Here is a 26,638-nt window from a genome sequence, read left to right on the forward strand (position 1 = left end):
CCGCAGTCCTCCTAATGTTCATAAAATGCAATTTGTACCATCCTAAGCAGGCTTTCAACACCTGTAATGGTATATATAATGTATAGATAATATACACAACATACATAATATATTATTTATATATAATGTATATATAATGTATATTGTACAACAGGTATTTTTTATCTTGGGCTACAATTAGTGGAACTGGAAATCAAAAGTAGTGATGGGCGAATTTATTCGCCAGGCGCGAATTCACGGCGAATTTGCGCGATTCGTCGCCAGCGAATAAATTCGCGAAACTCCCGCGAAAATTCGCAGAAAAAATTCGCCGGCGTCAAAATTTTTTTTTTAAAAAACGGGCGCCGGCGTCAGAAAAACGGGCGCCGGCGTCAAAAACGAGCGCCGGCGTCAAAAACGAGACGCCGGCGCCGTTTCGCGAATTTTTCGCCGTTTTGCGAATTTCGCGCGAAATTCGCAAATTTTTCGGCGAAGCGAAACGGCGCAAATTCGCCCATCACTAATCAAAAGCTGAGAATCACTTCCCATTGCTGAAAATGAGAACTTAAGAAAACAACTCTCAGCAGGTGTCTTTGTATGTTGGTTTATTTAGAACAGAAAGGTTCAGGCCAAAAAGCAACATAGAGTAGGGTACATGATGAAACTGAAGTAAAGATGTAGGAAAATTGCAAAAGGGTGATTCATGGTTTGCCTCTTTCCACTACCACAGGTTGGCAGGATAAGTAGTAATGAGGTCACAAGGGGTTGAACAACTGAAGGGTAGTCTGGACTGCTGCATTTTCTCGAACTCTATCCTAGCTCCTAGCGGCTTAGGATAATTAAAAAGTTTTTGACCTCCTACTTTCAGTAGGCTTGGAATCAGGGCATACACTGGCCAAAAGACTCAACTGGAGTGAAAGCACTACATTAAAATAAAAATGAAATGTCACCTGACCTAGAATCCTTAAAGTGATGCTGACACTAAAAAACTACTTTTCAAAATATGAATGTACATTAAGGGGCACATTTATCAAGGGTCGAATATCGAGGGTTAATAAACCCTAAAATTCGACCCTCGAATTTAAATCCTTCAAATTCTAATATCGTATTCGAAGGATTTAGCGCAAATCCTTCTATTGAAAAAAGGCTAGAAAAGTGCTGGGGAAGGTCCCCATAGGCTAACATTGTCCTCGGTAGGTTTAAACTGCCGAAGTATGTACCTTATATACTCGAGTATAAGCCGCCCCGAGTATAAGCCGAGGTACCTAATTTTACCCATGAAAACCAGAAAAACTTATTGACTCGAGTATAAGCCTAGACACAACTAAGACCGATGGACAAGCAGGTAATTTTTGGCAAAATAAAACTACATTTCATTCCTTTTATTAACAGAAAGTTCCCATTTATAACCCTTTATGCTGCAATCACTACAGCGCAAAAACTAAATCCCCCCAGTGGATTTATATTACAGACATTTTTCAGCTGAGATGAAATATACTTTCCACTAGCAATTATACCTTTTGTTTAGGGCCTAAAACAGTGTTAAGATTGTTGCATGGGCTCCTGAGGTTTATGTAGGCAACCTTATGAATTCCATTTCTAGCTGACGTCAAACAAAGGTCCAAATTGCACCCCCTGAGAGTCTCAGAAATATCAAACAGTCGGTTTAATGTTAAAAATCAAGCCATGATGCTTAAAACATTAATTCATCGTACAATGATAAAAAAAAAACCTCTGGTAGATGAAATAGATATATTAAGAAGACAGCTGCCTTACCAGTAAATTTGCTCCAATGGGAGGGGAGAGCCAGGAAGCTGCTCCCTGTAGTAGGCGCCGAACGCCTTCAAAGATTTTACACCGGTGGGGCCGGGCTGCCCAGAGTTGTTAGTGGGTGGGAGGGGAAGCTGCTCTCTGCTGCTGGGCCCCTTCAAAGATTAATCGATCGCTGGGGTAGGGGCGGCCCGGAGATTCTGGCAGGCAGAAGGGGAGAGCCGGGGATACTGCTTCCTGCAGCCGGCGCCGGGCCCCTCCAAGATTTTTTGCGGGGGGGGGGGGCGGCCCGGAGTTGTTACGGCCCGGAGTTGTTACGGCCCGGAGTTGTCACGTCGCTGAGATGATGACGTCAGCATGCGCACCACCCGCACTTCAGCTGGCAGCGCGACACACACTCCTTGCGCTGCTGCTCTTTCTTCGTGGCGTTGTTTCTGGCTGGGAGGGGGATGTTCCCCGTTGGCTCCTTAGGATTGGGGTCCCATGGATGGGTTGCGGGCCCATCCGGAGTGCAGGCACAGCTATAGATCATGTGGGATTCATGATCTCTACAAATTTACCGGTAAGGCAGCTGACCCGAGTATAAGCCGAGGTAGGATTTTTCAGCACATTTTGGGTGCTGAAAACCTCGGCTTATACTCGAGTATATACGGTAGTCAAAGTATTTTTTAAAGAGACAGTACTTCGACTGGTCGAATAGTCGAACGATTTTTAGTTCGAATTGAAGTCGAAGGTCGTAGTAGCCTATTCAATGGTCGAAGTACCCAAAAAAATACTTCGAGCTTAGTAAATGTGCCCCTAAAAGTCATGTTGATCATTTTTTGCTGAGAGGTTTGTTTTTGTAAGCAATTGTTAGTTGAAGTTTCTAAACCTGACTGTCCCATCTCGGCCTGTCAGTCAAAGTTTCTAATGCTAACGGACTCCTGCTGCACAAATATGGCAGATCCCTCATACAGGAACATGGGGCATCAGACATGTAAAAACATTGTCTAAATACTTTATGGCAACATTATAAGTAGCTTTCAAAGGCAATGTTGTGATAGATGTAAAAAAGTTTAATTTCTGGTGTCAGAATCTCGTTAAGCTTAAAACCTGCAATTTTGATGCTACACAATAGTCAAATTAATCGCTCATCCCTCCTCACCCACACACTTCCCATGTGCCTATTCCATTAGCATCCTTTCAGGATGTATTCTTCTTTAACATGTTGGCTATAAGTACACTGATAACTAATGGGTGTCAGGACCTGCCCAGTCTAAAACCTTGGACTGCATAAGTATTGACTGGTACATTCATTAAGGCCAGTTGCTAGAAATCCAGTAACCAAAGTCTTTTAAGACAGCTTTTTCCTGCTACCAGTTATTTTGTTGTTATGCTCTAGTCCAGAGCTGTTCAACTTCTGGCTTACATGGTGGAGGGGCCAATAAAGGAAGCCAGTAAAAATAGCACACCAAAAAAAATGGTTGGTGCTCACTGCAGTGATATCTTTCATCACTGATATGTGAAAGAAATGTATTATGTCATATTAAAACATAACCTACAATCCATATGCTGCATCCTACCCTGTGAATAACACAGCAACCACCAGCACATAATTAGACACCTTAGGTAGCCCCCAACTATGTCAGAATGCTAATGAACCCATAGGTCAAACTGCCCCCGCCCAGGCTCATCTCCCACAGGCAGAGTATGGAGTATACACAGACAATGTAAAGCAGGGCAGGCAAAGTAGGGCAAGCACAGGCCAAGCAGGGCAGGCGCAGGTACCATAGAGCAGGATAAAGGAGCTGATCAGAACCACTCTAAGATGAACAGTACATCCTGTACCACATGAAGTGACCCCAGCACCACTCCTACAGCCTGCCTGAAGTGTCAACAGGTGAACAATGCAGGGATTTACAGTCTGAATCTGAAAGGTGAACAATGCAGGGATGTACTGCTTATGTCAATGTAGATGCTTATTTTATCTAAGGTGGGAACAATGCAGGTGATTACAGTCTGAGTCTGAGGAGTGAACAATACAGGGGTTTACAGTCTGAATAGGAGGTGTGAATAATGCAGGATTTTACAGCCTGAGTCTGAAGTGTGAACAATGCAGGGGTTTACAGTCTGAGTTTTACCATGGCCTTGAGTTCAGAACTATAATGTGATATCCCAAGAGCAGTTTCTTATGAACTTGTCTTTGTGTGCTTTGACAATGAAAAGACTATATTAACTCTGTATTTTTGAGCAGTGTTCTGACTCCTGATAAATTCAGAATCCACGGAGCTGGTGTCAAATAAACTTTCTTTTTATTTCAAGTGGTCTCTGGAAATTTCCACAACATGAACAATACAGAAGCTTACAGGTTGAATATCAGGTGTGAACAATACAGAGATTTACAGTATGAATCTGAGGTTTGAGCAATACAGGGTCTTACAGTCTGAATACAGGAGTTTACAATCTTGTGGAACAATGCATGGTTTTACAGTCTGAATATGATTTGTGAACAATGCAGTGGTTTAAAAACCTGAATCTGTGGTGTGAACAATGCAGTGATTTACAGTCTGAGGTGTTAACAATACAGGGCCTTACTGTTTAAATCTGAGGTTTGAACAATCCAATCCAGGGAATTACAGTCTAAATCTGAGGTTTGAACAATCCAATCCAGGGAATTACAGTCTAAATCTGAGGTAGAACAATGCATGGGTTTACAGTCTGAATCTGAGGTAGGGACAATACAGGTGCTTACAGCCTGAATATGAGATGTGAACACTGCATGGATTTACAGTCTGAGTAAGAGGTATGAACAATGCAGGGTTTTACAGTCTGAGGTGTTAATATAGGGATTTACTGTATGAATCTTAGGTGTGAACACTGCATGGGCTAGCATACTCACAAACAGCACCAGCCACAAAATTCTTTGGTTAAAACGCCTTTATTAGGACATGGACTCTGACCTGAAAATTCAGCAACATTTCAGACTGCCATGAGTATTTTATCAAGCACTGCATGGGCTAAAAGTCTGAATCACAGGTAAAACAATGCAAGGGACAATTAATCTCAATAATGACACCCTTTGAAGCTCACACTGTCAAGGATTAGGTAGGGGCGCTGTGGAGGCTGATGAGGTAGGTGAGTCCTTTAGGCAAGATCTGGCTGAACCCACGGGACACAAGACAGGAAAAGGGCTGGAACTTGGTGACGAGGGTGATGAGTCAGACTGGAACAAGTGCAGAGTGGAACAGGATGAAGAGTCAGGACAGGAACAGACTGGATGGGACAGGATGTTGCAGGCGTAGAGCACGAGCAAACTGAAAGGACAGGACAGGACTGTGCGGGCATAGAGCAGGAGCAGACTGAAAGAATGGGACAGGATGGTGCAGGCATATATCAGATCAAACTGGTGATAGAGTGCAGAAAGAGACTAGAGCGAAAGGAGACTACAGCAAAAGGAGACTACAGCAAAAGGAGACTACAGCAAAAGGAGTCTAGAGCAAAAGGAGACTAGAGCAGAAGGAGACTAGAGCAGAAGGAGAGGATGGGAGCAGAGAGGATGGGGGCATAAGGGCTGGAAAGCAGGAGGACAGGAAAGCAGGAGAGTACAGGAGCAGAAGGGCAGAATAGCAAGCGGACTGGATAGCTAGAGGACTGGATTTAAAGCTGGCCATAGATGTTGAGATTTTTAAAAGATCCGATTCTCATCGTGAGACCACGATTTTCTCAGAGCGATTGCACGATCATACGAATTGACCATCAACTAAAAAGACCAATTTGCCAGGAAAACAAAGGGGAGCTGCCTGCTTGGCCCTGAAAACATACTGTAGATAGATTGGACTGGGACTGACAAAGATTTTTTGACCTGGCCGATCAATTTCAGATGTCGGCCGAAAAATCACAAGATGTACGATCGTTTGAATCCCACTAACCGCACGGTAATTTCGAAGGATTGGTCAACTTCTCTAAAATTGGTCGTTTGGCAAGAAGAATCATCGCGTCTATGGGGAGTTTTAGACAGGTTAGGTACAAGGCAGAACAGGAAGCAGGAATCAGCCCCCCCCCCCGCCAGAGCAATAAGAAAGTGAAAAGAAGGTAGCAACAGGCAAGGCAAGGTCAGTTCAAGTTGAAGGCAGGGAAATGTACAAGGTAGAACAGTAAGCAGGAATCAAAAACAGGCAAGGCAGGGTCATGTCAAGGTCAAGGCAGGGAAAGGTACTAGGTAGGGTAAGCAAGGCAAGACAAGGCAGGGAAAGACAAGGCAGATCAAGGCAAGGTAGAATCAAGGGAAAAGGGCTAGAGTTGGAAACCTTGGCTATGGACAATGCTACACTGCTAGTTTGGGAACCAATGTTCAGGCAAGAAGTGTTTTGAGGGCTGGCCGTAAATAGTGCAGAGTCAGTCCTGATTGGCTGACTGCAAACCATTCAGGCTGCTGCTGGGCTGGGGCTACAAAAACCAGGTAATATGTAGTGGGCCCAGTGGTTAAGACATTGAGCCAGAAACCCAAAGGTCCCTGGCTCGAATCCAGGCCCGGACTTGCAATCTGTGGGTTCTGGCAAATGCCAGAGGGGCTGCTATAAAGTCTCATAGAAAGTCAGTATTTAGTGGGGTGGTGGGGACTGTTTGGGCTTTTATGTGGGCTGATTGGGCCTCTGTGTACCTGAAATGCCAGGGCCTATTTTAATTCTCAGTCCGGACCCAGCAGAGCCTGACACACACAAAGCAAGCAGTAAGAAAAACAGGGTTCTGGCTCCAACGCTACCTGTAAACCATTCATATAGCTGTAAACATTCCAGGAGTCTGTGCAACCCCTAAAGTAATCCGAAGAAATGTAGAGCAATGGAATAAACAGCTTCAAGGCAGTACTTTCAAACTGCAAATTTTCTTTTTCTTTTAGAAGTGTAAAACACACACTACATGTTTTGGGTAAAGACCCTTTATCAAGTGTGCATAGTGCAAAGTATTGTAGGTATATATAACCTCTTCCACACACCAGGAACCTCCCCCAATTCTATCTTAAAGTGACAAAGTATACATTAGCGTACACACTATTGTGAACAAACGATTACATAAACCTCCGGTTATTCAATCAAGTCTGGTTTATAACCTTGTAGTCCATCCATTGTGTTGTGTCCATATTTACAAGTCTTTTTTGAGTCCATTTCTTGGCCTATCCCTGGTAGATCCATAAGTACTGCTGAAAAAGCCTACTTAAGGGTTAAACGCTAGACATGTAGCAAGCAGTAACACCAAGCAGACTTTAATGCAGACCCACAATCCACCAGTCAGGAATGACCATGAAATTAGCTAAATGCTATCCCTGTAGCTATAGGAAAACTATACCCCCAAAATGAACACTTAAGCAACAGATTGTTTACATCATATTAAGTGGCTTATTAAAGAATATTACCAAACTTGTCTATACATTTAAGTAAATCTTGCCATTTTAGATCTCTTGCCTTGAGCCACCATTTTGTGATGGTCTGTGCTGCCTCAGAGATCACCTGACCAGAAATTCTACAACTCTAACTGTAACAGGAAAAAGTGTTGAAGCAAAGACAGAACTCTGTCTGTTAATTGGCTCATGTGAACAAGTATGGTTTGTTGATATGTTTGTGTGCACAGTGAATCGTACGATCCCAGGGGGCAGTCCTTATTTTGTAAAATGGCAATTTTCTATTTAGGATTACCCAATGGCACATACTTCTAGAAAAGTATATTATTATGAAAATGGTTTATTTACATGAAGCAGGGTTTTACATATCAGCTGTTTTATGTGATATCTTTTTATATAAACCTATATTTGTTAAGGGGGATAGTTTTCCTTTAACTGTTCTTAGGTTTTTACCCAGTCTTTGCTCTTTTTTGTTTTAGTCTTCAGTTATGACATCTCGTCTGGCCTACAGGGATAGCATTTAGCTAATTTCATGGTCATTCCTGATTTATAAGTAGGAACAAAGAGGTTGAACAGATGAATGAATAGAGCAATAGTAGTATGTAAACAAAATATTAGGAGAATAAAGAGGTTGCATGAGGAGAATAGGAAAAATTGTTTGGTTTGTGGGCCCATGGTCTAAAGGTTTTTTTTTAATAAGGGGTTTGTTTCTCGTTTAACTAGCTGTTAATTGTGTAGCACTGATGAGGCCCTGGTGCCAGGGCCCGCTTTACCTCTTGTATTGATTATCGGTTGGTTTTGTATGTTTTCGTGAATGTTTAATGTATATACCCATTTACTGTACTGCTGAATATGTTGGCAGTTTATAAATACATGTTAATAATGATGATTATAATAATATCAGAAGCAGTGACAATTTTTTATATGAGAAATACCAAACTCAAGTACTAACAGCAAATGTTTTTTTTAGTTACCTTATACTCTAACCAATGTGATTGGCCAGCTTTGATAACCAACTTGGCCAATCAGAAAGCTGTTGGCCAAAGCCAAGATACTGCCTAAATAATCTACATGCTCCTTGTTCAACATGAGTTCAATGAATGCTGAACAAACTATTTGCCTATTTTAATCACAAAAAATTATATACGTTTTATTTCTTGAACTAAACAGGGCAAAGAGGGAGACTGAAGCGACTCGATGGTTATCCTTGGTGAAAAATAATTACCAGTATACAACCCCCTGCAAGCAATATTTATCATTACATACATATGTGGTTAGCACTGAAGTGCTTCATATTAAGGGGAAAGCAGTGGAGCTGAACAATCAAGAACTGTGCCTGGAGTTGCCACCTTTTTACCTGCTGCCACCTTTTCTGGAAAAAAATACCGGCCTTCCTATATATTTATCTTTTTTCCCTATTAATAACATTGGGATCAGTCATCATTTTTACAGGCCAGGCAGGTAAAATACCGGCCAGGTGGCAACCCTACCTGATGGGCTGGTTAAATATAGGCCAGATGGCAACCCTACAGACATGCAAAGATTTCAACTAACCCTGAGTCATTATTTTGAGACCCTGTTTTCATGTAACCATTTAGAGTTAAGAGAAATTAGGATTTAAAATCCACAGGACTGGTCATTATGCGCTTAAAGGAATAGTTCAGTGTGAAAATAAAAACTGGGTAAATAGATAGGCTGTGCAAAATAAAAAATGTTTCTAATATAGTTAGTTAGCCAAAAATTTTATATATAAAGGCTGGAGTGAACAGATGTCTAATAAAACAGCCAGAATCCAACTTCCTGCTTTTCAGCTCTATAACTCTGAGTTAGTCAGTGACTTGAAGGAGGGCCACATGGTACATTTCTGTTCATTGAGTTTGTAATTGACCCTCAGCATTCAGCTCAGATTCAAAAGCAACAGATATGACCCATGTGGCCCCTCCTCAAGTCTCTGATTGGTTACTGCCTGGTAACCAGGGTAACCAGTCAGCGTAAACCAAGAGAGCTGAAAAGCAGGAAGTAGTGTTCTGACTGACAAGTTATACATCAAATCACTCCAGCCTTTATACATTACATTTTTGGCTAACTAACTATATTAGAAACATTTTTTATTTTGCACAGCCTATCTTTTTATCCAGTTTTTATTTTTACACTGAACAATTCCACGCTAAACGAGAAAGATTACATTATCTTTTATACATCCCTTTCCTATAGCTATATAAGTGATACATTGAGAGAAGGCCCTCATAAAATATTTCTGGAAATGAGTGAAAAAAATATATTGAAAAAGTTGGCAAATTCATACGTCATACATGTTTGTATCTGAACCAAGGGACGTTATAGATATTACAGCCAATTTCAATGTAGATTTTCTCATGTTAAAACTATATAAGACCGCAAAGAAAAATACATTATCGGAGGAGGGGAAACTGCTATAGCGTGCCTTTTATCATCTTTGATTACAGATATCTCAGTTTTGGCATTTCAATAAAGTTTCTGTATTAAAAAAAAAAATTCTTCCTGAACACGCCTCCCTTTGCTTCAGTGCGTGACGTCACTCCGAAGCCCAGCCCCCACTATCGGCGCCGCTCTGTACGAGGCCTGTGCGTATGTGCTTCTACCTGTATGGTCGGATCGGAAGTTGGCAAGCGCTTCTGCGGCCACAGTAGCAGCGAGAGAGCCCTTCGCTCTTCCATCACAGGCCCTGGCTCTAAGCAGGCTAGGCCCAGCAGCCCAGAAGGGGGTTACCTGGTCCTTGCTGGGCCGGGGCCGCCCGTCACTTCCAAGTATTACGGTGGCTCCTGCTAAGCCCGCTGGGTGCAGGGCTCGGTGTTTTGCAGCTGTGTACCCCGGCTTCCGCCGGTGGGGTCCCCGATTTCTCGAGTAAGGGCGCGGCATGTCTGCCACCTCTGCTGAAATGATTGAGACTCCACCGGTGCTGAACTTTGAGGAGATCGACTACAAGGAGATTGAGGTGGAAGAGGTGAGTCTGAGGGGTGACACGGACAAATGGGGTGAAAAGAATTGTCCAACCTGCAACTCATAACAGTAACTTCCAATACTTGTACATTACTCACTGCAGGTTGGACTTTCCCCACTGGTTGTAAATATTTAGTCTTATTCATTCTTTGCCAGGTGAAGTGCAATGGAGACAAATGTAGCAGTATAGACATTAACTCTTACTATTGACTGGCCTATTCTAAGCCCCTTTTCAGCTGCTTCTTTTTTATGTTTTTTTCTTTTAATGTTTTTTCCAGCCTGTTATTGCCATTTTCCATTCTGGTATTTAAAAATGCTGTGTGATTGTTTTTGTTACCCCAAAATTTGATATTCTGTAAGGCACCATGTTTCATTGTTGTTACTTTTATGGCTAATCTTTTCTTTCCTTTTCATCTTCCATTCTGTCCCCCCAACCACTGCCTTGTTACAAGGTAGCCAAACTCGAGAGCTGCCAAGCAAAAAGTAAAATAATTAAACCGCAAAACAATGTAGAAATGAATTACAGTAGCAAACTGGCCTAGAGTACCATAGTTAAAGGGAATGACCCATTTAAAGGGGTTGTTCACCTTTGAGGTAACTTTTAGTATGCTACAGAATGTCCAATTATTAGCAACTTTGCAATTGGTCTTCATTATTTATAAGTTATACTTTTTGAGTTATTTGCCTTTTTCTTCTGACCCTTTCAAGTGGGGGTCACTGACCCCATCTAAAATACAAATGCTCCGTAAGGCACTACATTTATTGTTATTGCTATTTTTTATTCCACATCTTTCTATTCAGGCTTCTCTTATTCATATACTTGCCTCTTATTCAAATCAGTGCATTTTTGCTAGGGGAATTTGCCTAAATAGCAATCTGGAGAACTGTTGCATAAAAGACTAAATAACTCAAAAAACACAAATAATAAAAAATGAAAACCAATTGCAAATTGTCTCTGAATATGCCTCTCTAAAGGTGGCCATACACAGACCGAGTCGGCAGCTTATTTGCCTGTGTATGGGGCCCCCCAACGGGCTTCCCCGATCGAGATCTGTCCGAAAGTCGGCCAGATCTCGATCGGATGGGACTAAAAATCCCGTCAGATCGCGGCCACATCTGTTCGTTGATGCGGCCCCACGATCCGACCGCCGTTCCCATTCATTAGGATCTGATCGTTGGGCCCTAGGGCCCACGATCTTATCAGCCCGATATTGCCCACCTCAACGAGCGGATCTCTCCGTGTATGGCCACCTTAAGGCATACTAAAAAGTTAATTCAAAGGTGAACAACCCGTTTAAGGACTTCATTGGTTCCACGCAACATACCTGTACATGTGAAATAAGATTGTTTTATCAGATGTAACGGAGAGGCCATGCAGGCATTTGTTCCATGTATTTTTCAACGGTGTGCTTATTCCATTCATTGCCATAATGATACTGGTTTTGCTAGGAAACCTCTTGTTCTGCTTTTTAGTTGATTAATTTTAATGAAATAACAAAACCAGTTCACTCATAGTTTTTTTACAGAATTTTTTTAACTAAATTATTTGCCAAGCATGAACACAGTGAAAAGTAGGACACTTGTGAAGAACCAGTTTGAATGAGAAGGAAAGTTAAAATCATTGAGGGGAGTACCAACTTTTAGGCACCCCCTGATACCCTGGGCCAGGGCGTCTGTTAACAAAACAATTGCCCATGACTAGGTGCCCTTAGGGGTGCGAAACGCGTAGGGTATATGGAGATGCTGATATATTTTTAATTTTTCTACAAATAAAATGATTTTTTAACTGAATTCCTTTGGTCCTGTGGATCCGTTTTGAGTGCCGGTCAGCTCTGCTTCTATATTCGTTGCTGTACCACTCCCTAAAGCTGGAGGTCTGGGGCTGGTGCACCCGGACCACTTTCACTATTTGGTGAGTCACTTTATATCTCATTCTGGAGCACCTTGTTCTCTTTAAAATATTTATAACAAAAAAACTGCACCAACCTGGGGTACGTCTTCTATATTAGCACCATAGAGCAATCTTTTTCATTTTTCTCTCGCCCAGAGTCGACACATTCACACTAGAGTGAAAAAATTAGCATTATTGTTTAAATCTCGACTTTTCACTCAACTGCTCATCCTACACAAAGAAGGACGAAGTCCGTGGTGCCCTGGGCCGGCGCAGTTTTCTGCTAGCAAGTGCAGTGGCCTGGGGTATCTGGTAATTGATTATAATCCCTGGGGAGCCTAACATTTGGCACAACCCTAACCCCCTCCTCCAAGGCTAAGGACAAACCACATGGATCTCGGCTGTGGAGGAACGTAGGCCAAAAATCTACTCCCCCCCCCCTGGCTGCTCCTCTGTTGCTGGTCTACCTGCACCCACAAGTATTACCTCTGCTCAGATGAAAGCGATTCATAACGCTAGTTATATTGACATTTTTACTTGGTGCATATATGTGGTTTGCCCATGAAGATTGCTTGAGTACATCATTCAGGAATGGGTGATGGTATCTGAACCAAATTCATTTGCATGATCAGCAACATGCAGTATACTTTTATAAATCCATGAGCTAGGTTTTATTAAACCATGAAGGGAGTTTTATATCTTTGACTCATCAGTCATTTTTGTACATACTAATTTGTCGCTTCATGAGGCTAATGATGCCACCTTGCCAGTTGATATGTGCTGCCAATATTATTACAAAGATAACCGATAACAGAAATAGGAAGGTTGGTATGATTTTTCCAGAGAAGGTGGCAACCCTTTCTGGGGACCAGCAGAGAATATAATGAGTGCTATGCATGTGTATTTATTTTGAAATGCTAGATTTGTCATGACTATTTGCTGTAGGAGTGTAGCTTTGCATATTCATAATGGCAGGGATGTGAAGATTGCCTTTCTGTTTTGTCTTGCCCAAGGATAGATGAGTAGAATCCAGTTACAGTATTTACATTCACCTGAAAAATCATGTATTTATTCTAAGGTTCACTTCCCTATTGTTGCCTCTTATGGTACATGGTTATGGCGCACACAGCAATTTGGGGGGCACTTTAAAGGAGAAGGAAAGGCTAAAACTAAGTAAGCTTTATCAGAATGGTCTATATAAATACACTAGTAAACCCTCAAATTAATGCTGCTCTGTCAAAAGAAACGCCACATTTCTACCCTTCTATTGTGTATACATGGGCTTCTGTATCAGACCTGTTTTCAACATAAACCTCCAGGGCTAAGGTTTCAGCATGCTCAGTTTGCTCCTCTCTCCCCCCTCCCTTCTGTAATCTGAGCCCAGCCTATGAGTGAGCAAGGCGATACTCAGGCAGGAAGTGATGTCACATCAAGCGAATATGGCAACTGCTATCCTAAACAAACAGAGAGTTTCTAGAGCTGTTTACTCAGGTATAACGCATTCTGCAGAATAAATAGTGTTATAGCTTGCACTATTGTGGTTATTCTATTGGCAATAAACTGCTTCGGTAGCTTTCCTTCACCTTTAAGAACCCTGAAACAGCCATGCATACACTTGAGTGGAAAAATTGCCTGGCCAGCTTGTGTCAGCACTTGTGTGTGGGTGTAAAATATGACACTGCCCAAAGGCCTTTCATTCTATAGTAAAGGCACTAAGTGAATATGTAGCGAAAGCAGTTGGATGGTCTGGGAGATACAAAGTAAAGCCATAAACAGATATTGATTTTAATTGTTACATTGTATCCATAAATGACTTCTCCCCTGATATTAAACAGAATCATTTGTTATTAATACAGTGTCTATTAATACTTTGCTGCTGTTGTAGCACTGCCTGTATCTCCCCTCTGCATATTTATTCCTCTAATTGGCTGTAGGGTCATTCTGAATGTTTTTATCTTTAATTAGGCACCAGCTGGTTGTTTCAGCTGATTAGATACAGGCTGGTTCTGAACATTTGGATTTTCTGAATTGACTTTTAAATGGATATGAGCCAGGGCCAGAACTAGAGGTACTAGAGGTAGGCAGAAGGGACACCTGGAGCGCAATGCTGTGGGGGTACTGGGCAGGTGCCTGTTCAAGATTCTTCTGCCTACCCCATGCCAAGATTAACTCCCCTGTGCAGGTCTTGCCTACCCACCACTGGCCCTCCCTCCCTCCTCTGTCCTTCCCTCCTCTATCCTTCCCTCCTTCCTGTGTCCCTCCTCTGCAGTGTAGCATAGAAACGTTTTTCCAGACTACTGTTGTCTGACAGTATGCTGATCACTGGTTCTCATGCACTAAATCGCTAAACAGCAGCTCTGGAAAAATGCATGTAACATGCGTCTGACATTTTGACCTATTGAAAGTGCTTATTTTTCCCCAACCTTATGATTTATGCCTGCTACACACTACACAAAGGCTCACTAAACCCTCAGACAGATTATGATTATTACAGCAGATCTCTCTTATTGTGCTTGGATTGGGTAAGGATACCTACATAGAAACAGTGATGTCTTCATGTTGGGGCAGAAAAGGAACAAGTGGGTTGATTTAGTTTGGGAGTCAGAGGTGGTATTGTCATTAAGTTGATATATACATTGGCTGTAACATCAATTTTAAGAAAAAAAAAATCGTTAGTATAGAACTCCACTTGCGCTCCTCTTCAGAAAAGGCGATCCATCGTGCGGCCCTCAATTTCTCCTCCCTGCTTTCATTATAGGAGATAGCCAGGGAGGAGAAATTGAGCGCTGCATAATGGATTGTCACCTTTTCTGAAGAGGAGCGCAAGTGGAGTTCTTTCTTACCAACTTAGCGATTTAAAAGTTTAACATGTCTTTGTGGGTTTTTGAAATTGATGTTACTGATCCTTTAAAGTTACATATTTGCATGTACATACTGTCCATTGCACTAAAAAAGCACAGCGTAATAGGAACGCCATGAGCAAAGTGTAAGGTCAAAGTTACACAGAGCGTTAGCTCCACTGCTCTCCACCTGCGTTTTCCAGGCAGAAAGAAGCAGATCCCCCTCTCTTCTGCAGCAGCTTCATGTAGTTGCACTGACAGGCACAGCTTTAGCCTGAGGAGGAGTCTTGTAAATACCCCTCGTAGTTAATAATAATTCGACTTGATTTCCCACATCTTATGTTTTGTTCTTCTTTGCCAGCCCAAGGCCACCAGAGCCCTTTAGCAGTCAAAATCTGACCCAATAACCTCCCCATTGTTTTTATCTGCTGATTCACTACACATATAGCTGTAGAATAGCTGTTAAAGGGGACCTATCACCCAGACATAAAAAGCTGTATAATAAAAGTACTTTTCAAATTAAACATGAAACCCAAATTCTTTTTTTAAATTGATTCCGACAGCTCTGCTTGATGGACACCAACTTCTGCTGCATCACATTTTGCTTTTCGGCCCATGTCCGCGACCACAAGTATGTGCAGTTGCAACATGGACCAGATTTGTTTCCACTATATATGTCTCTAGTTGGCAAACACAGCCTGGGGCCTGAAGTAGGATGTCCTTTGCAAAACCCTTTAATTTTATTATTCTTACTGGTCCTTATCTTGTGCCTAGTTGTTTGGAAAAATTCACTTTGCTTTATGTGAGTAGAAAGGTGTAATCGTAGCATGCTTAGGGAGTTATTTATCAAAGGTTGAGTTGGGTTTTCTCTAAAAAAAAAAAAAGTTGAGTTTTTCACTTAAAAAACCTAATATTTTTTGAGATTTATTATTCCCCTAAAAGCCCAAATCCAAAAATACTCCAGCTGAAACCTGTCGAGGTCATGTAGAAGTCAGTGGCAGAGGTCCCTTTAACCACTGGAAAATGTTTTTTGCCTTCACGATTTTCAAGTTTTGCGCTCGAAAACTCCAAGAATTTGAGGTAGAGTTTTTTTTTTTTTTTGAATTTAGTGAAGTTTTTTACATTCAGTTTTTTTTTCTTAAATAAGCAAACATTTGAGTTGAGTTCATCAAGGTAGGAAGAAACATCACAAACACAAAATAACCCCATTATTGTTATCTTATTCTAAATGGTTTTTACTGCATTTTTCAGGTCGATAAACCAAGTGGAAGTGCTGGTTTTCCTGACCTTACTAATCAATATAAAGACTATATTAGACCATTTTATTTCCATAAACACTTATTTAATTCTGGCAAGATTATTACTGGTATTAGGGCATCTCCATTTTTACTTAAATCAGTAGAAAATATTACCTGTCTTCTGTAATATTTGCTATTACAGTCAAATCATTTTGCACTCTCCTGGATTTTATGGGGATTTTTTGTTTGTTTATAGTCCTTTCTTGTTTTTATGCATTTTAGTGGGAGAATTTCCCAAATTTTAAGACGGTTTCCCCACATTTTAGGCCATACTTTTGGACCAGATTTTACCAACCCCCGGGTTTAAGCTTTTCCCAGATTGTATGAGGTTTTTTTCAGGGTTTAACTGTGTTGTTTTATAATGTTGCATTATTCACTGCTCCATATAACTTGTTTTCAGACTGGTGGATCTGCATTCCCCATGCTTCAATCCGCTTATGAAAGTGGTGTTAATAATTACTGCATCTTATTATTTTTTCATTTGGTCTCTAGTTTGTACTTTTTATAGCTTTTTTTAATGTTATTGCCTTTCTCTTCTTCCTCTAGTTTTCAAATAGGAGTCATCACATAATATTGTTGCTCTGTGAGTCTATAATTTTACTGTTACTTTTTTTTAAAGTTTTTATTCGATGCTTTAATGGTTACAACTAAACAGGTAAGGCGTAGGAAGAAAAGTAGTGATCGAAAGAAATAGAGCTTCCTAAGCCTTTGTGAGTCAAACCAATTTATAAGGATTGAGCATTCAACCAAGTGTTCCATATTGCAGTGAACTTAGCTGGGCATACAAGTAAACTGACTTTTGTTTGGGTAACACGTTGTTAATGTTTTTTCCAGAGGGTAAATGCTGGAGCTGATGTGGATTTCAAAGTCAACAATATAGCTTTTTTCACATAGAACAGCAGCTGGAGATAACATAACCATTGGTATGATGATAGTCCCAAGTCTTCCAGCACCCTGAGTAAACATACCTTCGGGCATTGAATGTCCTTTAAATGTACTTTAAAACAACAGAACAAATTTTTTATGACTGGGCATTCCCACAAAACATGGAAGAAATTGCCTACCACTAGATTGCATTTGGGGCATGTATCTGATACTTAGGGGTACAGTTTAGCCAGCCTGTAAGGTGTTAGGTAAGCCCGGTTGATTAATTTAATTTGAATGAACTTGTCCCTAACTGACATTGTAATTTATGGGACTTGCTTTAATGCATCCACCCACATTTCATCCTCAAGGTCAGGTATTTCCCTTTCATCCTGGCCAATGGATCAGGGTTAGCTTGCCACAGCAGGGTATAGAACCATGGCAGAGGTTTTTTTTAGATCTTGCCTATGTAGGTAAGCTTCCAAGGTGGTTTTGGATACCTGCAGGGGTCTAGAGGGAAACTGAGAGTAGAAAGCATGCCTAAGTTGTAAATAATGAAAATACATTTCGGGGGTCAGCCCAAACTCATGTCTAAGAATCCCAAAGTGTTAATCCGTAACTATGTCCCTCAATGTTTTAATACCTTTGTCAGCCCATTGACTGGATAACTTGTATCGTTGAGAAGTGGGGAAGTGCAGGGTTCCCCCACAGGTGTTTGCAGGGACCACGCCTGCGAGGGTCCCCACGGCACACATAGAGATTTCTGGAACACCGTAATCACAGTGCGCTTAGGGGTGGTGATGCAATAATGGGGCGTTACGTCTCGGTAGGGAAGCTTAGCCAGGGATTCTAGGGAGTGCAAGGTCGCGGTACATGTTCCTTTTTATTCCGTTTCTCCTATTCACCCTTCAGTATCTCATTCAAACCACAGACTGGTTGCTAAACTAAATTAGACACTAGCAACCAGATTGAGCTACTTATTCATCCCTACTGTACAAGTCTAACAAAATCCATATAAGTATGAAACCATGAACAGTTGGGCTATTCTGACGTTTTGTTTTTTTTTTTGGTTATAGCTGGTTTTAGTAATAATAATATCCCCCATCAAATAGAATGTCAGAAATTACTAGATGCCATCCTGTGTTGATATAGAGCAAGTTATCTTCGTCAAAATAAAGTGAATGCACTAGGAAGAAGGAACATACAGTATCCCTAGAATATTAATAAGAAAATAGCTTTGCAGCATTTGCTTAACTAGACACAGATGGCAGCTGAGGTCTCAGAGGACAGTAAAGGGACAGATGTGATCCTCACATAGAAGTAAAGTTTTATTTGTCTGGTAAGTAAATTAATGGAAATGTTGCAGAGAGGAAGAATAATTGATTGCCTTGTATCCAGCAAACTGCATAATCAAAAGCTGCATAGATTCCCTAAGGAGTGATCATGTCAAACATATCTCAGTTTCTTTGACAGGGTTACCAGAGCAGTTCATCAAGGAGAGGAACACTAGATGTAGTTTATTTGGATCCTCACACCTCCTTTGACACTTCCATATAATGTATTTTCTGAGTCCTGGTACAGCCAGGTAGATAGGAAATTTGCAAAGGAGTATAACCAAGGGATTAGCGTATACTATACTGGATGTGCAAGTTCTCTAAGAACTACATTTTAAAATTCTGTCCATAATAAGATTCAAAAGTGGTCATCTGTTGGCTTGTATCCTTATTTTTTTTTTCTTGATCTGGCAGGTTTCTTTCTCTGTAGTAAAATGCATTTGTATTGTTGTTAATGGATCTAGAGCTGTATCGGTTTATTACAGTTCTCAAATGCTCATCATAATCAATGTCTTAGCCTAGACAACCTGAAACATCACTGCCCTTATTGCAATTAAAGGGATTCTCTACATGAATCCTATTTTGCATAGTGAAAGAAAATGCAACTTCCCATTATCCATTCATTCTACCTTTTTATTGGTTTTAAGTTAAGTGTAAATGTAGTTGCAGTTGAAAGAAGTATCTGTCCGGTTGTTTCGATTTTCTTCCATCCTGGCTCTGACTCCTGAGCTTGCAAGAGTTATGGCATACTTTTGAACCCTGCTGAGAAATTATACTAAAGGTATTCTTTTAAAAAAAATGTAACCAAAAGAGAAACAATTTAACCTTTTTTTAAAAAAAAATTACAACTGAAGCCCATGGTACAGGATGTTTTAGGTTACATCTCAGGAAGAACTGCAGGAATTGAAAACACTCTGGCCTAAACAGTAAAGTCGGTGATAAAAACTTACTTTAGCAATAAAAGCATATATTTCTAGTAATTTGTCTAGTACACATAGAGTGCATGCAATACTTAAGTTACCTTGTGCAGTTTTAGAAATAACAGGCTACTAGAAAGTCCTTTATCTGTTACCTAACTTAACCTATTATGCAATAGGAAAGAACATTCACTTTTTTCACATATAAGAGTTTTAAATTAACTTTTTAGTATGATGCTGAGAGTGATATTCTGAGACAATTTGCAATTGGTTTTAATTTTTTTATTATTTGTGTTTTTTAAATTATTTAGCTTTTTATTCAACAGCTCTCCAGTTTGCAATTTCAGCAATCTGGTTGCTAGGGTTCAGATTACCCTGGCAACCATGCATTGATTTGAATAAGAGACTGGAATATGAATAGGTGAGGCCTGAATAGAAAGACGAGTAATAAAAAGTAGCAATAACAATACATTTGTAGCCTTACAGAGCATTTGTTTATTAGATGGGTCAGTGACTGGAAAAAGTCAGGAGATGGAAATCATTCAGGAACTTGAAAAAAATGATGACCTGTTGAAAAGTAGCTCAGAATTAACCATTCTAGAACATACTAAAAGTTAATTTAAAGGTGAACCGCCCCTTTAAAGAGTTTTATTGGGCGTCAGAATTTATTGCCCCAGCCCCAAAAGTTGCATTTTGCTTTTTTAAAAGTCTAAAAGACAGAGCCATGCTGATGTAATAAATACATTGAACTTGTTTTCACGTGTTCTTCAAAATGTTTCTTGTAATAGGTAGTTGGAAGAGGAACCTTTGGTGTTGTCTGCAAAGCTAAATGGCGAGGAAAAGATGTGGCAATCAAACAAATTGAAAGCGAATCTGAAAGGAAAGCCTTTATTGTTGAGGTATGGTTTTCATTCTTTAATATGGTCTAATTTTTTTACAGTGATCTTAGGAGTGGCACACTTGCCACTTTTTATTTAATGTGAAACAGTGTGCTGGGCTAGTGTCTTTTTGGGTAATCGTACTTGTTTTGTTAACCATGCAAAAGCATCTCTTGTGCAGGAGACAAAATACCCAAAAATAACTTTGTTCAGAAAAAAATTCACCTTATTGTATACTAGCCAGTCAAATCACAAACATCGCACAATAATGCAGAAGGAGTTATTTTCAATTGATTATGATTTGAGTAGGCATTATAAGGCGGATTAATTTCAATACATGGCCCTTCACACCAGCAGCAATGCCCCCTGTATCATTCCCCTTAAAGGAGAACTAAACCCTAAAAATTAATATTTTGTATACTGAACTTATTGCACCAGCCTAAAGTTTCAGCTTCTCAATAGCAGCAATGATCCAGGACTTCAAACCTGTCACAGCGGGTCACCATCTTGGAAAGTGTCTGCGACACTCACATGCTCAGTGGGCTCTGAGCAGCTGTTGAGAAGCTAAGCTTAGGGGTCATTGCAAATTATCAAGTAGAAAATGAGGTTTGTCTCTAATATAAGCTGATGATAATTACTACATGGCAGCTCAGAAACCAGTGCAACTAGCATCAGAATTTAATAATCAGCCCTTATATTCTATATGTACTGTAAATTGTGAGAGGGTCCCTTAGCTCAGTAAGTGACAGCAGCACAGAGCATGTGCAGTGAATCAGCAGAAAAGAAGATGGGGAGCTACTGGGGTATCTTTGGAGACACAGATCTTTACTGGTACAGGGTTGTGGTTGCCTTGGGCTGGTATAAAAGCCCAAAACATAATGTAAAACATTTCTAGCCTACTTCTTTAGTTAGGCTTTAGTTCTCCTTTAAAAGGCTTCAGATAAAGGCCCATGGCCTTTAAATAAAAATGTAAAATAATGCAAAGCCACTCATTATTGCCCCCTAAAAAACAATGTACCCTGTAACTACATGTTTATAATGCCACCCTTTCCATCCACATGTACCCCTGTGTGTGTATTTTTTAAAGTTTTGTGTTGGCCGTGAGTCCCAGGAATCCATGCATGTGCCTCTCATGTAGCCACACCATTGAGTTGAATTTAAATATTTAAATCGATGCTGTCCCTATTGAAGTCGCTCTCCTGGCCTTTCTAGTGTCCGGTTAAACAGATATATTCTCGCTACACTTATTGTTCCCCAGCATCATTTTATTTCTTGGAGATTTTTTAGCACAATAGAGAGCTCATATTGTTAACTTCATGTTAATCTTCCTTAACAGCTTGTGTCAGATGACTCCACTGTTATTCTTCATTGCATATTTGCATTGGTACGGTGGAATATCATGAGACATGGCTTTCCCACTGTCTATTGCATTAAGCTTTCCAACACACTGTGCAGCAATAATAGTCAGCAGTGAGGTTTATACACACAGCAAAGTGCAGCAAGTCCTATTACTGTCCCAATGGTGCTCTGTCCAGGCACCCAATAGATCAATGTAAGTTCAAAGTATAGAACAGAAGGACAAAGTCACAGGTTAACTGCTAATATGCAAATTTATTGTAGTCCACACAACATGTTTTAGGCACATCTGCCCTTTTTACACTTTTACAAGGGCGGATTTGCCCGAAACATGCCGTGTGTGACGACAAAATTCATATAGACAAATACAAAAGTCTTCTGCACTCAACCCATTATCAATATATTAAGGACACTGATACATGTTGTGCCTTAAGCTACTAAAAAATGCCTTACCCTTTGAACAAAACAGGGATTGTTTGTCCATATATTGCAATTTAGTTATACTGGCCAACTCCTGCAAACTCATCCCTGGTTTGGCTTTCATCACATTCTTTTAGATTTCAAATGCTTCATTATACATTTTACTCAGGGACTAAGTTTTACCTGCAACTTACTTGCTGCTTTCAAGGATAAAACTCCCAAACTTGGCTGCTCTTTTATTGGCCACCACTGGGATCACCTTGACCATAGCTGTTATAGAACAAACCGTAAAACCTTTGCATGCACAGAGAAATGCAGATACAGTGTAAAATGTCAAATCAGGGAAATGCATTATGTATTATACATTGGTTGGACCCACAAAACAGTGTAAAATGAGGGAAAACTTAAAATCAGGGGATGTAAAATTTAGGTTTCAGTGTATGTAGACAAAGTATAATCTGATTTTAATATCAGAACAACTAAGCCATGGATGCTAACCTTGACATTTAAAGCATATACTCTATAGCAACAGTTGTTGGCCTTGCCTAGCAAAACACAACTTTGCCTTAGGAATCTTAATCAGACACTGAGTGGCTGTGCATGTTAGACATTTTCTCCTATTTTGGATCGCATCTGCAAATGTATATGAAACTTTTTAAACTGAATAAATTCTTAAATAATTTGTTTCATTTTAATTTAAGAATGACTTGGTTAATCTAAGAACTTTCTCTAAGCGCTCTTACACACGGGCGGTTTTTCCTGTGCTCCCCTTCCATTCAGCCACAGTGGAGCGCAGTAGTAGATGCACTCAATTAATGTAAAGGGTGCTATTCTTACACAGACGCATGTATTCGCCAAACGCAAGTGAAATTCAACATGCTGCGTCCCACCTGTGTTTGGCACTTACATCCGTCTGTGTGAGTACAGCCCCCTTTGCAATAATTGAGTGCGTCTACTCCTGCGCTCCCCTGCGCCTGAACGGATGAAAGCGAAATGCAGGGAAAAACCGCCCGTATGTAAGAGCCCTAAAACCCAGAGCAGATTATGTCTGATATTTAAATTTTTTGTTGACCCTTCAAATTTCAGCTGCGACAGTTGTCTCGTGTTAACCATCCCAATATTGTCAAGTTGTATGGAGCCTGCCTAAATCCGGTAAGTTAATATGCATGTGAGAGAAATGTAGCAACACTTCTTACAATACAGGGAAGTAACAGGTTACTCTTGGTGAGTTAAATAGTGACAAGCATTCCAGCAGTATGGACACAGTGCACACAATATGCAACTTGACTGAACAGGTGACTCATTGAACAAATACTAGTGCTTAGGATATTAATACTTGTTGTGCACTTAAAAGGGTGGTTCACCTTTGAGTTCACTTTTAGTATGCTATGGAATGGCCTAGTATAAGCAACCTTTCAGTTGGTCTTCATTATTTATTTATTTTTTACTTATTTGCCTTTTTCTTCTGATTCTTTCCAGCTTTCAAATAAAGCTCTGTTAAGCTACAAATGTAATTTTATTGTTACTTTTTAATACTTATCTTTCTATTCCGGTCCTTTACTATTTTTTTCCAGTCTCATACAAATCAGTGTATGGTTGCTATGGAAATCTGAAATAGAAACCCAGAGCTCTATTGAATAAAAAGCTAAATAACTCCAACCACAAATAATAATACATTAAAACCTATTGCAAATTATCTCTGGATATCACTTTCTACATCATGCTAAAAGACAGTTAACTTAAAGGTGAACAACCCCTTTTAAGGTATTCTGTCATGATTTTCAGGATTTAGTTTTTATTTCTAAATTACACTGCAAATAATTCACTCTACCATATAAAATTTAATTCCTGAACTAGCAAGTGTATTTTTTATTTTTTTGTAGTTGTAATATTGGTGTATAGGCAGCCTTTTCAGGTCTTTTTGCTGATCATGTGTTTCAGAAAGAGCCATCACTTTAGGATGGAACTGCTTTCTGGCAGGCTGCTGTTTCTCCTACTCAATGTAACTGAAGGAGTCACAGTGGGACATGGATTTTTACTATTGAGTGCTGTTTTTATATGTACCAGGGAGCTGTTAATTTGGTTACCTTCCCATTGTTCTGCTGGTGGACTACGGGGATGATATCACTCCAAATTGCAGTGCAGCAGTAAAGAGTGACTGAATTTTATAAGAGCAAGTCATATGACTGGGGGCAGCTGGGAAATGGACAATATGTCTGGCCCCATGTCAGATTTCAGAATTAAATCTAAAAAAATCTGTTTGCTGTTTTGAAAAATGGATTTCAGTGCAGATTCTGCTGGAGCAACACTATTAACTGATGCATTTTGGAATACATAAATTCCCATGACAGTATCCCTTTAAAAGAGAAGAAAAACCCTGTAGAAAAAAACCTGTACCCCCACCCCACGTACACACCCCTCCCTCAGACTAACTGCCCCCCTGGGGAAATGCCCCACATTTTATACTTACCACTCGTCACAGATTCTGGCAGCAGACTTCACAGCATCCATCTTCCAGGTCCTCGGTAAGCTGACTGGGAGATCCGCATGCACCGAAATTGATGGAGAATGACGATCTCCCAGTCAGCTTACAGAAGATCCGGAAGATGGATGCCGTGAAGTCCGCTGCCAGAACCTGTGACGAGGGGTAAGTATAAAGTGTGGGCCATTTCCTCGGGGGGCAGTTAGCCTGGGGGAGGAGGGAAGGGGAGTCTACCGTGGGGTGGGGGGTGGTACGGGGTTTTTTTCTACAGGGTTTCCTTCTCCTTTAAGTAATTTATTACTCTTTGGATTTGTTCTCAAAAATATACTATGAAATAAGGTAATTGAGTATCATTTTGTTAACTTGCAGTATGTTCAGCAGCCCTATGTCAGAAGCCTTCCTCCATCGAGCTTGCTCAGATTAGTGAAGCCTTTAAAGGAACAGTTCAGTGTAAAAATAAAAACTGTGTAAATGGATAGGCTGTGAAAAATAAAAAATGTTTCTAATATAATTAGTTAGGCAAACATGTAATTTATAAAGGCTGGAATGACTGGATGTCTAACATAATAGCCAGAACACTACTCCCTGCTTTTCAGCTCTCTAACTCTGAGTTAGTCAGCGACTTGAAGGGGGACCACATGGGAGGTAACTGTTCATTGAGTTTGCTATTGATCCTCAGCATTCAGCTCAGATTCAAAAGCAAGCCTATTAACCAATCAGTGGAAATCAAGAGAACTGCAATGCAGGAAGAAGTGTTCTGGCTATTATTTTACACATCCAGTCACTCCAGCCTTTATACATTACATTTTTGCCTAACTAACTATATTAGAAACATTTTTTATTTTGCACAGCCTATCTATTTACACAGTTTTTAATGTTGTACTGGACAATTTCTTTAAACTGCTAAACAGCTTAATTTTCCTTTCATCCTTTCAGTTCAAGGATGTCCGGCATATGCAAGTGATGGTATTAGGAATTAGCTCCTGCTACGGGTTTCCCCTGCATGCTGTCATGCACTGTTTAACATTTCCTAAACTAACTTGTGTTTGCAGCCACAAAAAAATGTATTGCTGAGCAACTTCATAAAGAATTGCTTTGCTTCTGCATGAAGAGGCTTCTGTTACTTGATTGCCAATTCATGTTAGTATGTATCAAACACTAACCTTTTAAATGGTTGAAAAGATGAGACATGGTATTACTTTATGCTCTGATATTTTGTTTTGCCCCCAGATATTAGCTTTTCAGCAGCCTAGAGCACATTGTGGATGTGCTGCGCAGGCCCTTATGACAGGACCGCTGCTTAATAGAATATGACTGCGGTACATTTATAGGCTTACCCTTGTGGCTGCTGAGTCTTTAGTGAAAATCCCCACTCCGTTTTGACTTTGGAGATAATTGTATAAAAGTAAACACACATTGGTAAGGAAGCCTCAGGCTTGTGAGGAAGTGGCGAGATCAGCCACGAATAGGGTTGCCACCTATTCTGGAAAAAAAATACCGGCCTTCCTATATATTTATCTTTTTTCCCTATAAATAACATTGGGATCAACCATCATTTTTACCGGTCAGGCTGGTAAAATACCGGTCAGGTGGCAACCCTAGCCAGGAAACATGTTAAGCCAGCCAATTGCCTGTCCCACTTTTGAATTGGTTTTTAAGCATGTTTAATAAAGTTGATTGAATTTTGAAACCTAAGTGGATCTCTCTCGTTGGAGTGCCGAATACCCTTACCAATTTGTGTTTGCAACTCAGGACAACGATGCCCAAGATGAGAAAGAAAAGGGGCTACTAAGGATAGCTTCAGATAAATGGGTACTTACTATTATGTAGTTGCTGCATCTCTTGGCTAGTACTGTATAACCTGTGCATGTGATACTTTTTACTTCTTGTTTAAAGGGGTAGTGTACCCCCCAACCACGTTTAACTTGAGTTCAATGAATAGGGCATGTGCTGAACATATGTTTTACCTATGGAAATTTGCTATGTGATTGATTCTTTAAAGTAAATAATTAGATTACTACTGCACAGATAAAAAAGTTAGTTATTTTGTGGGTCACTGGGAGTGGCTTGTTTACTGGTTCTCTAATTATGTACCTTGCAAGGATCAAATATGGACTATCTTTAATTTCCCAGTTTGTCCTGTTTGGGGGACACACACACACACACACACACACACACACACACACTCTCTATAGTCTTTGAGCTAATGTTTAATAAGGGGTAAACTACCCCTTTAATTCTAAATAAGCATCTTGA

General features: G+C 40.3%; 1 protein-coding gene across 1 annotated transcript in view; it reads left to right on the forward strand.

The window, feature by feature from the left end:
* Positions 1 to 9,693: 9,693 nt before the first annotated feature.
* The window catches only part of map3k7.L (mitogen-activated protein kinase kinase kinase 7 L homeolog), a gene marked incomplete at both ends in the record, with an annotated part of 44,144 nt that continues 27,199 nt past the window's right edge, over positions 9,694 to 26,638 (forward strand). Inside the window, 3 exon segments of the mRNA NM_001090890.1 lie at positions 9,694 to 10,106; positions 20,035 to 20,145; positions 22,987 to 23,052. Of these exon segments, the coding sequence (NP_001084359.1) occupies positions 10,020 to 10,106; positions 20,035 to 20,145; positions 22,987 to 23,052 (264 nt within the window).

This window comes from Xenopus laevis, chromosome 5L (assembly GCF_017654675.1).
Source record: "Xenopus laevis strain J_2021 chromosome 5L, Xenopus_laevis_v10.1, whole genome shotgun sequence".
NCBI lineage: Eukaryota > Metazoa > Chordata > Amphibia > Anura > Pipidae > Xenopus > Xenopus laevis.